General features: G+C 52.6%; 1 protein-coding gene across 1 annotated transcript in view; it reads left to right on the forward strand.

Moving 5' to 3' along the window:
* The first annotated feature begins 5200 nt into the window (after positions 1 to 5200).
* The window catches only part of Myom3 (myomesin 3), a 50450-nt gene continuing 39798 nt past the window's right edge, over positions 5201 to 15852 (forward strand). The window contains exons 1-6 of the mRNA XM_075946157.1: positions 5201 to 5289; positions 7575 to 7753; positions 8612 to 8692; positions 9760 to 9919; positions 10559 to 10716; positions 15474 to 15569. Coding sequence (XP_075802272.1) covers positions 7593 to 7753; positions 8612 to 8692; positions 9760 to 9919; positions 10559 to 10716; positions 15474 to 15569 — 656 coding nt within the window. The 5' untranslated portion in view covers positions 5201 to 5289; positions 7575 to 7592. The remainder of the gene's footprint in view (positions 5290 to 7574; positions 7754 to 8611; positions 8693 to 9759; positions 9920 to 10558; positions 10717 to 15473; positions 15570 to 15852) is intronic.

Genomic DNA, 15852 nt, shown 5'->3' on the forward strand with positions numbered 1-15852 from the left:
GGGAGCACAGACCAGCATGCAGGCGAAGCATCCATACACATAAAATAAAAATGAAAGAAAGGGGGAAAGGTTTTAAACTTATGAGTTATTTCTGGAAATTTCTGTGTGATGTTGACTAAAAGTAACTGAATGAAACCAGAAAAAGGCAAAACCGTGGATGAGGAGGATGCACTGTAGCAGCAGCTGTGAGAAAGAGAAAGAGACTCCAACTGTGCCATTTAGTGGATTCCTAGCGTCGCTTACCCTTCCGCTAATCCTCTTGAAGTGAGTTTCCCTCCTCTCAAAACTTGGGCTCTGGGAGTTAGCGATCCAGACAGCTCAGCAGATAAGAGTATTTGCTGCACAAACCTGAAAACCTGAGTTCAAATCCCCACGCCCACTGGGGAAAAAAACAGTGCACCTATAACCCAGCCTCAGGCAAGAGAAACACAAAAGGATCCCTGGGACTTTCTGGCTGCTAGCCGAGCTCCAGGTTCAATGACGGACTCTATATCAAGGGAGTGACAGTGACGGAGCAGGAAGGTTGATGTCATCCTCTGTTTCTGTACACGCGTGGGTGGGGCACGCTCACGCACGCGTGCACATTCAACACACACACCCTACCAACCACATCAAAACTTGGGGATACAGCTAAGTTGATAGCCTGCTTACTTAACACCCATGAGCCCCTAGCACCCACCAACAGAGCACGGTGGCGCACACCTGTGATCCCGGCGTGTAGAAGAGGCAGGAGGATCAGAAGTTCAATTTAATTGGGTGTGGTGGCTCTTTAATCCCAGCACTCGGGAGGCAGAGGCAGGCGGACCTCTGCGAGTTCGAAGCCAGCCTGGTCTACAAGAGCTAGTTCCAGGACAGGCTCCAAAGCCACAGAAAATCCCTGTCTTGAAAAACAAAAGACAAGGGGGGGGGATTTCAGACTCATGGATTCAGAGGAAATGCTCTGTGTGGTGGGGGATGTGTGGGAGGGAACAGCAGTTCCCCGTTCCTAGTGAGAGTAAGGTTGGCGAGAGCTCCCCAGACCTTGCTGAGTCAAGAGGCTCAGAGTGCATGTTGAGGTGTGTGTGTGCCATGCAGGAGTGAGTGCTCACCTTCAACCATGTGGTTCTGGGGTTCAAACTCATGTCATCGGGCATAGCAGCAAAAGCTTTGATCCAGCTGAACCATCTTGCAGGCCCAAGCATTTATATTTATTTGTAACAAACTCTTGTGAGATTTCCCCTCAAGCAAACTGAAGTAACCGTGTCTCCTTTCACAGCCTCAACTTACCACCCTCCACCACCCACCCCATGACAGGATGGCAAGGCTGGGGTGACTAAAACCTTCAGCCTCCAAGCTTTAGCTCTGAGAACAGACAGGGCTTGCCTGGGTTTCTGCCCGAAATAAGGCTAACTTGCAGCAAGTTTCTAAACAGCCAGGTCCTTCTGTGTTCCTCCTGGGTCCAGGGTCAACCTGATGCCACCACTCCTTCCTCCACCTTCCAGACAGTGGAGCAGAAACAGAGACAGCCATGACCAGAGAGACAGAGTCCTGTTTCCTTCCAATCCTGGCTATGTTGAAAATCAGAACTTGGAGGCCCCAGCCCATACACTCAGCCACTCTGCCGCGTCGTCCACTTTTCTTTCCCCCGTAAGGAGGAAAAAGCCCAGGAAACTTTGACTGGTGTGCACAAGGGAGGCAGCAGCCGGAATTAACCAGACTGGGAGAGCCACAGAGCCCAGAAAGAGACTTCTGTAGATTCTGAATCTCCGTGGACCAGGAGGGAGGAGGCATCTAGGCGCCAGACTGGTGCCATGGGCATTGGACGGTTGCTCTCTGGAAAAGGAAAAGTAAAAAAGATTGAGCTGTTGATAGAGGTGTCAGTAGCCCTTGGTTTGGTTATAAATCCAAGAAAATAAAGGACAAATAAAAGGGGGGAAAGAAAGAGGAAAAAGATGGAAATTGAAGTGAGATTCGGAGTTATTCATTTCTTACGTTTTGATCACAATTTTGTCTCGCAACCATTCTGCAAGACAGGTGGCTGTAGTCTGAATGTTGGTGCCCCCCCAAAAAATGTGTGTGTGTGTCACGTGTGTGCATGCATGTGTGGTGTGTGTGAGTGCGTGTGTCTGTGCGTGTGTGTATGCATGTGTGGTGTGTGTGGTATGTGTGAGTGAGCATGTGTATGCGTGTGTGGTATGTGTGAGTGAGCATGTGTATGCGTGTGTGGTATGTGTGAGTGAGCATGTGTGTGCGTGTGATGTGTGGTATGTGTGGTGTGTGTGTGGTGTGTGTGTGTATGTGGTGTGTGAGTGCATACATGTGTAGGTGGGCACATGCAAACGTGGAAAGGCCCAGAAGTCAGCATGGGGTGTCTTCTTCAATCACTCCTTACCTAAATTTCTTGGGACAGCTCATTGAACCTGGAGCTCGCTGATTGGCTAGACTGGCTGGCCAGCGAGACCTCAGGCTTCTCCTGTGTCTGCCTCCCCAGGCTGGAATTAGAGGCACGTGCCCCGCTCAGGGCCTCCTGTTCACTCATCATGCAATTTACCCGCTGATGTCTCCAGAGCCCGCACATGCTGACACTTAACCCCTAAAGCAACTGAGTCAAGAGCTGGGAACTTTACAACTGGATTAGGTCCTGATGAAGAGGTTGGTGGGCGTGTCCTAGCTCCTTCAGCTTTTCTGTCACATGAAGACACAGCAAGAGTCCCATACATGGTACGCTGGCTGGTTTTATATCAACTTGGCACAAGCTAAAGTCGTCTGAGAGGAGGGAGCCTAAGTTAAGAAAATGCCTCCATAATATCAGGCTGTAGGCAAGCCTGTAGGGCGTTTTCTTAATCAGTGATTGATGGGGAAGGTCCAGCCCATTGTGGGCAGGGCCACCATTAAGTTAGTGGTCCCGGGTTCTACAGGAAAGCAAGCTGAGCAAGTCTTGAGGATTCAGGAAGGAGGCTGAAGGTCAAACACAGTGGTAAATGCTTGTAATCCCAGCACTCCAGATGCTAGGCCAGCCTCTGCTACACAGTGAGCCTTGTCTCAAAATTTAAAAAATAAACTAAAAACTAAGAGAGGAGGCCAAAGCCCTTTGGAAACCAAGGTCTCCCTCATTATTGAACAGAGGTGTCTATGGCTGGCATCAGAGCTGGGAGCTCTGTAACTCAAGCCATCTTCCTTTGCCTCAGTTTCCCACCTCGGGTTTGTCTCTACTTAAAAGAACCACGTGATAGGGACCGCATCATCGTGCGTTTTCAGCTGAGAGAGGCAGGGGAATGGCTCCCCCACCCCGTCCAGACGGATGGGGTATAACAAGGCCTTCCATATCCCCAGAGTTCAGGAGAGACTGGTGGAAGCCTCATTTATTAACCATCTATGGCAGGCACATCTTTGTGCTGTGGAGGAAGCCGAGGACTCTACCGGGATCCTTGCTTTTAGAAAGTCCAGTTGGAGACAAGGTCTCACCGTGTAGGCCAGGCTGGGTCTGGATGCCTGAGTCTGTCTGCCTCAGCCTCCTGAATGCTGGGATTACAGGTCTGCACCACCACGCCCTGCAGGCAGACGCTGAGGCAGTCGTTACTGTCTCCTGGAATATAGATAAACCAGAAAAGGGTGACTTGCTAAATTATAAAGTCAGGGGGCCATCGGGATCCTGAGCAGTCACTCTGAGGTGCCCCTGACTCAGGCATATGTGTATGAGTTCATCCCTGCAGGCTGCCTCAGAGGGCAGGGACAGCAGGACCTATTTAAGGGGCTGTGTTCTGCTGAACAGAGGCACCTCTCGCTTAGCCAGGTCAGCAAGTGTGTGAGCCAAAGACGCTCTCTCTAGATGGGATAATAGGAGGTGGGGAGGGCAGAATGGTGCACACTTTAAACCATGGCGCTTGGGAGACCGAGGCAAGAAGATTGTCAGTGGCGGTCTAGCCTGGGCTACATAGCAAGCCTTGTCTCGAAATAACAACAACAACAACAACAAAAAAAAAAAAAGATGGTTGAGGGCTGGAGCGATTTCTCAGCCGTTAGAACACTGGCTCCAGGGGACCCTGGTTCAGTTCCCAGCCCCCACATGGCAGCTACAGGCATCTGTATCGTCCAGTTCCAGGGAAGATGATGCCCTCTCCTGGCCTCTGTGTTAGCAGGCATGCATGTGGTGTACAGACATACTTGCAAGTAAAACACTCATACACATAAAGTTTTTTAAAAAGAAAGAAAAAATTGAAGAAAAGGATGTTGGAGCCAGGCACTCCACACTCCAGCATCCTCCCCGGGAGCTGCTATGGCACGGGTCTGGGGAAGAGACACAATCAGGGAAGCTTACGAAGGGCTTTGCAAGTGGGGCAGGAGATTAAGATTAGGACTGAAGAGCTCAGTGCCCTCATGCCCTCTCCCTAGGGAGCAGCCTCTGAAGTTCTAGGAAGAGCAGCCGGTGACATTAACCCTGGTGCCTGTGGTCCCATGAAGAGGCAGCAGAGAAGCCATGTTCTCCAGCCTGAAGCTGGCGCAGTCTCCCCAGACCTGTTTAGGCTCTGGGTCATATCCCTTCCTCATAGCCCCCCAACTCCTCTCCTGGGCCTGCCTCACCACATACGACCATGGGCAGATGGGGAACAGGGCCAGTAACTGCTGGAATGACGGACAGGAAGAAGCCACACATCTCTGCCTTAGCTTCCACATTTGGGTCACAAATCTGCATGGAGCCAGGTATCCTGACACACTATCTCTGTCTTTCAGGAAGGAAATCAGATCAGGGAAGCTGAAAATCCTTCCCAAGGGACCCTGCAACTAGGAGGAGAATTGAGAGCCAACTTTTGTTTTGTTTTTGTTTTTGTTTTTCAAGACAGGGTTTTTCTGTATAACAGTCCTGACTGTCTTGGAACTCGCTTTATAGACCAGGCCGACCTCGAACTCACAGAGATTTGCCTGCTTCTGCCTCCCGAGTGCTGGGATTAAAGGTGTGCACCACCACCTCTAGGCAAACCAGGCTGGAGCCCTAGGCATTACTCCGCTAGGCAGGGAATGGAGTAGGGTGGAAAGCCTAGAGGTGGGGGAGGAGCTGCGTGAGTAGTGGGGGCCAGCCCACCTGTTGCTGCTGCCCAGCAGTGCTGGCAGGGAGACACAGCCCTCCCCTCTGCCTCCACCCTCACCATAACTCCCATCCATTGTCATCACACTGTCTCAGCGCAGCTATATTTAAGACGGTGCAAGGCTCCAAGATCACATTCTTCACCCGTCCTCTCAGAGCCGAGGGCAGGAAGAGACCAGGGACCTTCTTACTGTCCTGGGGACATCTGAGTGGACATTGCTGTTTCTGTGAGTCACATACAGGGATCAGGGTCCGAGAGGGACCCCAGCTTTCCACAGGGAACGACCTATGGGGGTGGTGTATATGGTGTATGTGGAGTTTATATGTCTGTGGTGTATGTGTATCTATGGCATGTGGGATTGGGTATGAGTATATGGTGTGGGGTGGTCTATGTATAGGTTTACATGTATGTCTATGATGTGTGAATGTCTTCATGCTGTGTGTGTGTATGTGTAGGGAGTGGTAGTATTTTGTGACTATGGTGTGTGTGTCTATAACACAATGTCTTAAGTGTGTATGATGTGTATATCTATTGTGTGTGTGTGTTTATCATGTCTATATATGTAAATTTGTTGGAAAGGGGCTTGGAGCACCCCAGATGAAGACAGGCGAGCCAGACCTCCAGGCCTCATTTCACTTTTGTAGACCCAGGTCTTCTGAGTGATCTGCTCCAAGTCCTCCTTGATATTAAAACTAAAAATGAAGAATAGAGAAGACCCTTGGGGGTACACTTGGAACTGGAGCCTTGGCTGCACGGGGCAGCCAGTCAGGGAGCCCAGGGCTGGCAGGTCCATCAGGGCATGAGTTCAACTGTTCAACCCCACAGGCAGAGAAAAAGCCCAAGTCCTGCAATCCCAAATCCTAGGTCTGCCAGGTTCGTTCAGCACAGGGGATGGGGCTGTGGGACTCTGCTGGGAAAGGAAGAGGCTCCACTAACCAGGGCCAGATCATCACAGCCTCCGGGGAGCCATTGCATGTCCCAGCCTGTGCCGACCCACTGGGCAGGATACGTTCACTCCTGCCCGGCCAATACAGCTCTTCCTAAAGGGCAATGGAGGCCACAAACCTGACCCTGCTTAATCCCACACTTCAGTCAGCGCTTTAAAAAGCATCCATGGCTCACCGCAGAGGAGGGGGTCTGGAGACGCTTGCCAGTGGGCCAGTGTGTTCATTAGGACAGCGTATCAGGGCGAGAGCCAGCGCTGAAGCCAGAACACATGAACCCTTGCCATTGGGGCTGTGGCCAGTGTCCCAGGCGGCAGGGGAGCCTTGCTTCCCAGATCAACCCGTGTGGCTGAGGAAGAAGTGTGGGATGAACAGCTCTGGATGCAGAGACGCTTTCTACCCAGGAGGGCCAGAGCCAGTCAGCCTAAGTGGGCAACTGTCATTTAGCTCTGCCGAGCCACTTGTCAGGAGCCAGGGGACCTTCTGGAGCAGCCCTTAATGGTTACAGGCTACGCAAGCCACTGTCCTCTCCGAATGTCACAGCTGTGGGCAGGAAACCAGATCTTAAAGAAGCGGGAGAAATGCATGCCCTGCTGACTGACCCTCGGCAGCCTGAGCCCCACCACCACCAAGTCCCATACAGCCTACAACAGACAGGAAGTAGTCAGAGGGGGCACTTTCTGAATGAGGATAAACGTTGGGGTGCAGATCTAAAACACCAAAAGGATTAAAGGAGAGGAAGTTCTAGGAGGCCTCTTGTGTTTTCACCAGGCTTCAAGGAAGATGGTGGCAGTGTCCCACACTGGGATGGGACCTACTTCTCCCAGATTTTCAATGACCCTTTTTATTCCCCTGTCCCAGGAGTGTGATGAGTACATCTTACAGATAAGGAAGTCAAGTTATACAGCCCAAGGGCACGCACTTAGAAGCAGGAATGAGGAACCAGGGAAGCGGGATTGCACCCAGTCGGTCACTGACCCGCAGTCTCGACACCATGGCATCTTCAGGCTGGGCTTGGGAGGGTGGCTGGGTGAGGAACCCAGTACTGCATAGGTACAAGGGGAAGACGAGAGGGAAAGAGGAGATGCCTGCTGACTCTGAGACCACACCCAGCCTCAGGAAGGGTTGTGCTGGAAAGCCACGCCCTGGAGAAGGGGATGGATGGGACAGGATTGCAGCTGGCAGCCAGGGCTCTGCTCCTCAATGGGATTCTGCTCACGCACTGCCAAGGCACATGGGACAGGAGAGAAGCCAGGCTCTCCCTGTGTCTGCCTTGGTCACTATGGTCCTTCACCTTCTCAAACCTCCGTTCCTGTGTGCCTCTAGAGCAGCTATTCTCAACCTGTGGGGCGGGACACCTTTGGGGGTCGCATATCAGATATTTACATTACAATTCATAAAGCAGTAACAAGCTTAGTTATGAAATTATTTTTGGTTGAGGGTCACCACCGCATGAGGAACTGTATTAAAGCGTCACATTATTAGGAAATCTCCGGAATGTTCCCAGAGCACTTGGGAAGGGAGGGGAGGTGCACGGTAGGATGACTATACACCTTGGCCTTGACAGGTTGTCGCGCTCGTAGCCATGACTCTGCCCCACAGTCCTGGAAATGCCGGGGAACCTCAAGCCTCGCAGGCCGTGCAGGTCCACAGACTGGAACACAGGCAGGAGGAGGAACAGAGAGAGGAGCGGCAGCACAGCCTGCACATGGGTTCTTCTGTGCAGAGGCGGACCTACCGCAGCAGGTGGGGTACCCATCCCTGGCCGGGGGGCCCTCGCCATCCCAGGACCCGAGTTTGAAGGGGAAGCATAGACCAGCTGTCCGGAGACTCCTATCTAGGAAGCATAGGCCCCCTTCTGAGCTACCCCCAGCCCCATCTGAGTGAAAGAAAGAAGGGGCCGTTCTCTAGAGGCCCTGTCTAAGAGGACTATCTGTCTGTCTGTCTGAGAGGACACACAGGCTGATGGGGGAATGTGTTGGGGACTTTTTGCTACCGTGTCGAAGCACCTGAGAAAAACACATTAGAAGTGGGTGGTTTTGGTTTGGGGGGTTTTATGTGGTTTTTTGGATGGCCCTTTTGGGGATTCATTCCAGTCTTGGCTCCCTGCTTTGAGCCTGAGGTGAGGCAGAACAAGCATCATCATAGCAGAAGGGTGGCCAGGAACAAAGAAGAAATGGAGGAACCCGGGACATGACAAAGCCCCAAAACCTACTTCCTCAGCTAAGGTTTGCCTCCGGATGTTTCTTCTGACCCACTAAAGCCTCGAACTGAGCCCATCAGGAAATGCGTTGACTAATGAGCACACAGCCCTGTGGTCCAGTCACTTCTCAATGAGTAGATCTGACAGTTGAGGACTAAGCTTTCAACACAAGTCCTTCAGGGGGCGCCTCATATCCAGACCCTAACAGGAGGCACAGTGTGTCCTCTGGAGCCTGTCCGGGGTGAGCAGACGCCTCTGCTCTCTGAGACACCGGCATGAAGAGGGAGGTTCAGTGTGAGAAGGGAACTCAGGGGGTGTCTGCTAATACCCTAATGTCCAGCCATGATCTCCGGGACCCCAGGTAGTCCCCCAAGAACAGTGACCTCCCTTTCTCCTGGCAGTGAGGAGGAACAGCAGTTCAGCTCCGAAGACTATGCCCTAGCTGCTGCCCTGGCACTGACAGCCTCCTCGGAGTTATCCTGGTAGGTCACATGGCTGACCCTGGATGAGGAAGGACTGTCTTGTCTTGACCCTGATCCCAGGTCCCCCGTCCTCTACCACTGGGCTCCTTTTGACACACAATGGACCTGTCTGAAGTTCCTTTTGGAGGAGAAGGGCTAGGCAGAGTACAAACCAGCCACTTTCTCCACACCAGGCTTCACCCTGTCCGCTAGAAGTGTTCCCACGGCAGGAAAGGACTATCCCTCACGCAGTTAGCCCCATGACTGAAAAGCAGCACAAATAAGGGAAGGGCTGGCTGTCCCTGAGTGCCTCTCCAGAGGTACCACAGCTGGGACACTGTCCTGCTGTAAGGGAAGGGCTGGCTGTCCCTGAGTGCCTCTCCAGAGGTGCCACAGCTGGGACACTGTCCTGCTGTAAGGGAAGGGCTGGCTGTCCCTGAGTGCCTCTCCAGAGGTGCCACAGATGGGACACTGTCCTGCTGTCCCCAATCAAGTCACTAGACTTCATTTTCCTGCTCTTAGAAAATGGGGAGGGGAACACCTGTCCACCTGGACACAGCAAAAGTCAGCCAAAGAAGCTGGGCCTGCTAGTGGCACACACCTTTAATCCCAGCACTCAGGAAGCAGAAGCAGGAGGATCTCTGTGAGTTCGAGGCCAGCCAGAGTGAGTTCCAGGAAGGACAGTCAGGGCTATTACACAGAGAAACCCTGTCTCAGGGGAAAAGAAAACCAACCAATGGTTTGTTGAGGAACCTCACACTCTCTATTCATGACTACATACTCATTAAGCCCTGGCTGTCAACAGGTGTCTTCCCTCTGCCCTGCTCCCACACACACACACACACACACACACACACACATACACACACACCTACATACACCTACCTACACACTTTCTTGAGACAGGGTTTCATGTAGTCTCAAACTTGCTATGTAGCCTTAAACTTTTGGTCCTCCCACCTCCTGAGTTCTCAGCATTCAAGGCTGTGCTTGTCCCTAAAGCACATTCCCCAGAACCACTAGCATGTGTGGGGGTGGGTAGGACTGCTCCAGCCTCAGCAGGCCATGTCAGAGTCCTGACCCTTCAGGGAAGCTAAGCTGAGGCGCCAGACCACCACAGTGGAGCTGGAGGAGCGTGGACAGAAGCGGGTGGGCTTTGGCAATGACTTGGAGCGGATGGAGATGGCCTTCCTCCGGACCCAGAGGCTGCTGCGCCAGAGACGCGACTGGAAGGCTCTGCGTCAACGGGTGAGGTGCTGGGGTGCCCCCTACCTTGACTCTAATACCCACCACAGGCCCGTCCTCACTCCCACCCCCTTCTCAAGAGGCATCCAGGAAAGGGCTCGGGCGCTGGATTCCAATCCCACTGCCCCTACGCTTGGCTGTGTAACCTGGGAAAGGGTCAGACTTGAGGCTCAGTTTCCGGTCTGTGACTCGGGTGTGGCTGTAACAGCCCTGTGCTGAGGTAAAAATTAAATGAGCTTAGATTTGTAGAGTGACACCTCAGATCTAGAAGACCTTCACAATTGTGCAGGGTCCGATGCCACTTCCCTACCCACTGCCCAGGTCACACTTCAGGTGGCTTCTTTACATAACCCCTGTGTTTTTCATAGATTGACACTTACTTCCCCTTTACAATCCCCCTTTAGGGGTGTGAGCAAATAAATACCTTCATCACCCTCATTTCACAGGCAAGGAGAATGAGGCTCTGCCTATGATCCCATAGCCGGTCTTAGAGCACATTCCCTGCCCACTGGGCAACACTGCCTCAAGGTGGAGTGGATGAGAGCTCAGCCAGAGTCTGAATGCTGGGCCTGGGGAAGAGGGGGCAACATAGTGGGGAAGCCATCCCTGGCCCCTAGGAGTCACACACCCCTTCACCTCCAGACAGAGGAGAAGGTCCGGGAGGCCAAGGAGCTGATTGAACTGTGCTCTGGCCGGGGCCCTTGGTTCTGGATCCCGCTTCGTTCGCATGCCGTCTGGGAGCACACCACTGTACTGCTGACCTGCACCGTCCAGGGTTCACCTCCGTTCCAGGTCACCTGGTAAGCCCCGGGGGCCCGGAGGCATCCGGCTAGGAGTGCTTTGTGGCCCACCGTCTTCACCCAAGGTTCCTCTGTCTCAGCAAGGCCTCAGCCCACAGACTCTGAGCTCGGCCCACCCCACACACAGCAATGACAGCTGCCTGGGAGCCTCAGGCCACCTCAGGTCTCGGTTATTCTTAGTCACCTCCCTGCCAGCCTGGGCCTGGAAGACTGGACCCCTGGAGTGTCAGCCCTTGTAAAAATATAATTCTGATGGCAGGAGAAGGCAGCTGCTCTGAGCTGGACATCTTCAGCATGAGAGACTGTCTGGGAGTCAGGACACAGCCAAGCAGGTAGGGAGGAGGTGGGGAGGCCAGGACCCTGCTGGGAGAACAGGCTCAGATCTAGAGTGTGAGCCTAAAGTCAGGCCTAGCATTCTTTCTGCTGCCTTGGTGTGTGCCCTCAGGCATGTGACCTAACCTTCCCGGATCTGCTTCCGGCTTTGCCTGTGGCTCCTGCTCGTACAATGGGCTGAAGACCCCCTTATCCTGCTCATTTATGCAAAGTTCCACAGAGAAAATCCTAGACCTAGACAAGAGCTGGAAAAGTGACAGATGTGGTGTGCATGCCTGCGATCCCAGCACTCAGGAGACTGAGGCAGGAGGATCATGTCTTTAAAAGAACGAAAAATGGAAAGAGCTAGGAAAAGAGGAGACATTTCCAGAAGCATACCAGAACCCCAGAAGCCTCCCAACTGTGAGGGTTCCCCTGAACAAGGTGGCGGAGATGGGGGAAATAGTGGCCACTTCCTAGAAGGAGGCACGTTGTCCACAGAGCAGAGTCTCTGCTCACTGGGTCTTGGGCCAATTGTCAGGCATGCTGCAGGACAAGGAAGGTGACTCAACAATACCCCATCAGTATCACAGTACCTCTCAGGGTCTCACCCTCAGGGAATGCTCGACCTAGGGAGAACCAGACACAGAGAAGCGTGGTCCTGCTCAGATCAAACAGGAGGGAGAAGGGGAGAAATGACTGTCCAGGACCTAAATGTCCTCTTCTCAGAAGAGATAGCGTGGGAGCTGGAGGGGGAACAGCCCATGACCCAAAAACAGAAGAAAAGATCCAGCACTCATTCCCGTTTGAGCCAAAGCTAAGGTCACACAACCAAAGTGGACCAGGATTCAAATTCGGGAATCCTTCCAGTAACCACAGAGCAAGAGATCAATAGGTCATTAAAGCACACACTGCTGAGAAGCTGTGGAAAGCAAGTAGGCGGGACACAACTAAGAGAGACATCTGCCGAGTGACAGGGAGCTGGCCTCCAGGCTGGCCAGTTCCAGCTGGCACACCTTCAAAGTCGTGCATAGGACAGCGTGCTGGGCACTGAGGTGCCATGGAGACCAAGGCAATCCTATGCACAAGTGGTTGGCTCCAGTAGGAGGTCTGCTTTCAACTCAGATCTGGGCTAAGTTGGGGTTCAGAGTCTCAGCTGGTCATACGCAGCCAAGCCCCACCCACCTCGGCTCCTACGGCCACAGCTAAGGCAGGCCCTGGGAACCTCTAGGAGGGGGATTGCTTTCTGCTCCAGTCAACAAGGAGAAGTCAAGCATTTCTGAAAAGGCAGAAGCCAAGGCCAGGCTGTCCGGCCCAACTGACTCTGGGGCCCTCTGGTCCCTGCTCGAGATCCAGGTTTATCAAGAGTCCATTCAGCTACCGCTGAGCATTTCCCAGATGCAAAAACGTTAAGAGGACTCAAACGTACACTTTCCCTACAGAGGCAAACATGCTGAGCACTTGGTTAGACAGACTGGAGCTGGCATGGCTGAGGACGGACTTGCTGAGTAGGGCAGACAGGGGAAGGGGTTTGTCCTGGGGTGGTGCCCAGTGGAAGCCTGTTGCTCTACTTGGCACTGCATGTGAACAGGAGAGAGAAACCCAAATCTGGGATTTGGAGGAGCTCGGAGCTCAGAAGGGTGCTAGGGACAGGCAAAGGGAGGGGACAGAAACTGCTGGAAAGCAGGCTGGAGCCAGACAAGATGCTGTGACTGACCAGCCCAGGTACACGGAAGATAATGGGGAGTCCTGAAGGGTGGTAGTGTCGTGTCCTCAGCTTCATTGTCAGGGACAAGATGAGACATGGTAAGGGAGAGACACAGGAAAATGCAGAGGATGCCTTAGGGAGAGACACAGGAAAATGCAGACGGTGCCTTAGAGCTCCAGACAGCTAGGGATCTGGGCAAGAGCTGACCAGGTGAAGGGAGGCCCACTCTGGCTCACACTCACAATCCCACACACACCTCCTGCACAGAATTATTTTTTTAATTTAAAAAGCAAATAAACAACAACAAAAAAGGCTGGGTTGTGGTTCCAGGATAGCCAGAGCTACATAATGAGACCCTGTTTCAAAAAATAAATAAATAAAAAATAAAGATAAAACATAATCTAACATCAAAATACACTGGGAGAGCTAAGCTTAGAAGCCCAGATCTGTAATCCCGGCTTTCACGAAACTGAATGAGGCAGGAAGTTCACAAATCTGAGACTGGCCTAGGCTACCCAGTCAGACACTGGCTCAGAGAACAATGCAATTTAGGCAAATAGTAAACATCTCTTTCATGAGACCTCTCTCGCTGGAAGGGAAGAATGAGGCTGAGGGCCTGGCAATGCAGGCCACGCCCAGAGCTGCAGCTGTGTCTTGAGAGGAAAGCAGAGCCTGGACAGCCTGAGGTGTCTGGAATGTTCCTGACAGGTGTGGGCTAGGGGCCTGGCCCTCAGAGCCTGGAGAGATGTGTGCCGGATTAGGCACTGCCCTCCCCATAGGGGACTTAGCTGGGCCCCTTTTGGAAATGGGTACAGCCTGGGGACAGAGTGGGTGCCTCTGTTCTGTAACCATGGAGACAAACAAAGCACCTCTGACAAACAGGCCAGATCCAAGGAAGGATTTGTCCTCAGCCTGGGGCGCCCTCTGTCTGCAACAAGGATGCCCTCCTCTTTAACTTCAACTACCAGTACTTGAGCAGGAAGAGGCATCTCTGCATTCACCCTTGAGACACATACACACACACACACACACACACACACACACACACACACACACACCACCACCACCACCACCACCACCACCACCAGCACCACCACAATAACAACAACAACAACAAAAATATTGGATGTGTGTTCAGAGTTTAGCCCTTGCCTAGCATGTATGGACCTAGGAGTCAAGCCCCAGCAGGACAACACACACACACACACCAGTGTCCAGGTCCTGTATCCAGAAGTCCTCATTTTATCTGGGACACAGCCTGACTCCTGAGTATGGAGTTGCTTTGTTTTGTCCTTCAGAAGCTTAAGTAAGGTAGGAATTTGTTCTTCTCCCTGGTGTCTGAACACAGCACTGGCCACCGGCAATTCTGCCCACAGCACAGCACCCCAGCTTTTTTCCAGCCCCAGGACACAGAGGAGGTCAATGTGAGGCAGAGTGTGTCGTCAGCAGCCTGTAGCACCTGTCCTCACTTGCTGTTGACCATTGTCACATGACCACATCTCCCAGCAAGAAGGGCAAGGAGACAGGCAGTATGCTGGGAGACTCTACAGTAAACCCTGTTTCTTTAGGAGTAGAGGAAACTGCTATGGGAGAACAATGGGTGGTCTCTGAGGCAGACCCCACAAGGCTTGTGCCAAACACCACACATAGTAAAGAGCCTTCGGTGCTGTTGTGACAAACCCCGGCCTCGTATGTGCTAGGCAAACGCTCCACACTGAGCCTGCACTCCAGCTCCTTGTAATGATGTTTAAAGTTCCTTGGCTGATTTAATTGGGAGCTAAAATTAAGAACAAAAAGCCAGATGTGGAGGTGCATGTAACCCCAACACTCAGAAGGCTGAGTCCTGTGGATCTCAAATTCAAGGCTCATGGGAGCTACATAGTGAGACCTTGTCTCCCAAAGAAGATGGAAGAGGGGAAAAAGGAGAAAACGAGAGGGAGGAAGAGGGTGGGGAGATGGAGAGAAAGAGAGGAAGAAGAAGAGGAGAAGGAGAGGAAAATGGAGGAGGAGGGGGAAATGGAGAAGGAGGAGGAAGGGGAAAAGAGGAGGAGAGAGAGAAGAAACAGGGAAATGGAAGAGGAAGGGGAAGAGGAGGAGAGAGAAGAGAAATAGGGAGGGGGAAGAGAAGGGGAAAGAGGAGGAGAGCGAGGAGAAGCAAGGAGATGGAGGCGTGGGGAAGGGGAAAAGGAGAGAAAGACAAGCAGCAACAGCTAGGTGTGGTGGCTGTACACTTGTGCGCCCAGCACTGGAAAGATGGAGGCAGGACTATAAACAATTCATGGCCATCCTTAGCTACATTTCAAAATCAAGGCTAGCCCAGGCTACCTGAGACCTAATTTCAAAACTTTAATAAATAATAACTGTAATTATAATCTCTGCCCTGAGGAGCTATAGAGGAAGGTTGTGGCTCTTTCGTTGATACAAGCCCCTCACAGAGGAGCAAAAGTACAAGGCCTGCTCCCGGATGTGCCCTGGGAGTGCCTCTGACAGCAACCCCAGACTGGAATGGATCTCTGAACAATGAGCAAGTGTTATCCCACCTCAGGGTCACAGCAGTCCTGCAGGGTCAGCCCCATGTGCAGGGCCCGCCCGTGCCTTCCCATTTCCCAGGAGAGGATGCTGAGGCGGGCAGTGAAGGGGTGTTGTCAGCCGGTGAGCAGCACATTACTGAGGCTGGACTCCATCCCCGAGAAGCTCAGCGTCCCGCCAGCTCACCACAACTACTATGTCTCTACAGGTACAAGAATGACATCCGGATCGATCCCCGCCTCTTTCCACCCGGAAAGTACCGAATCACCAACAACTACGGGCTGCTGACCCTGGAAATCAGGAGGTAAAAGCACAGACCCAGTGTGGCCCATCCTCCGTGACTCAGGCTCCAACACCACTGAGTCCAAAGCTGGACTCTGGCGCCTGGGTTTCCTCGTGCTCAGAAGGCTTGAAAGAGCAGGAGGAAATTTGGGGGTCCAGTAAGACTGGCCTTTGAAGCAAGAGAAATCTTGCCCTGAGTGTTGGGGAACAGAAGGACACTAGGGACTCTTGGCTTGCTGATTGGGCCAGATGGACCCATCCTACTGCCTACTCTGTCATTAAGGTATTTTGGACAGGAACCAGTC

Source organism: Microtus pennsylvanicus, chromosome 13, assembly GCF_037038515.1.
Source record: "Microtus pennsylvanicus isolate mMicPen1 chromosome 13, mMicPen1.hap1, whole genome shotgun sequence".
Lineage (NCBI taxonomy): Eukaryota > Metazoa > Chordata > Mammalia > Rodentia > Cricetidae > Microtus > Microtus pennsylvanicus.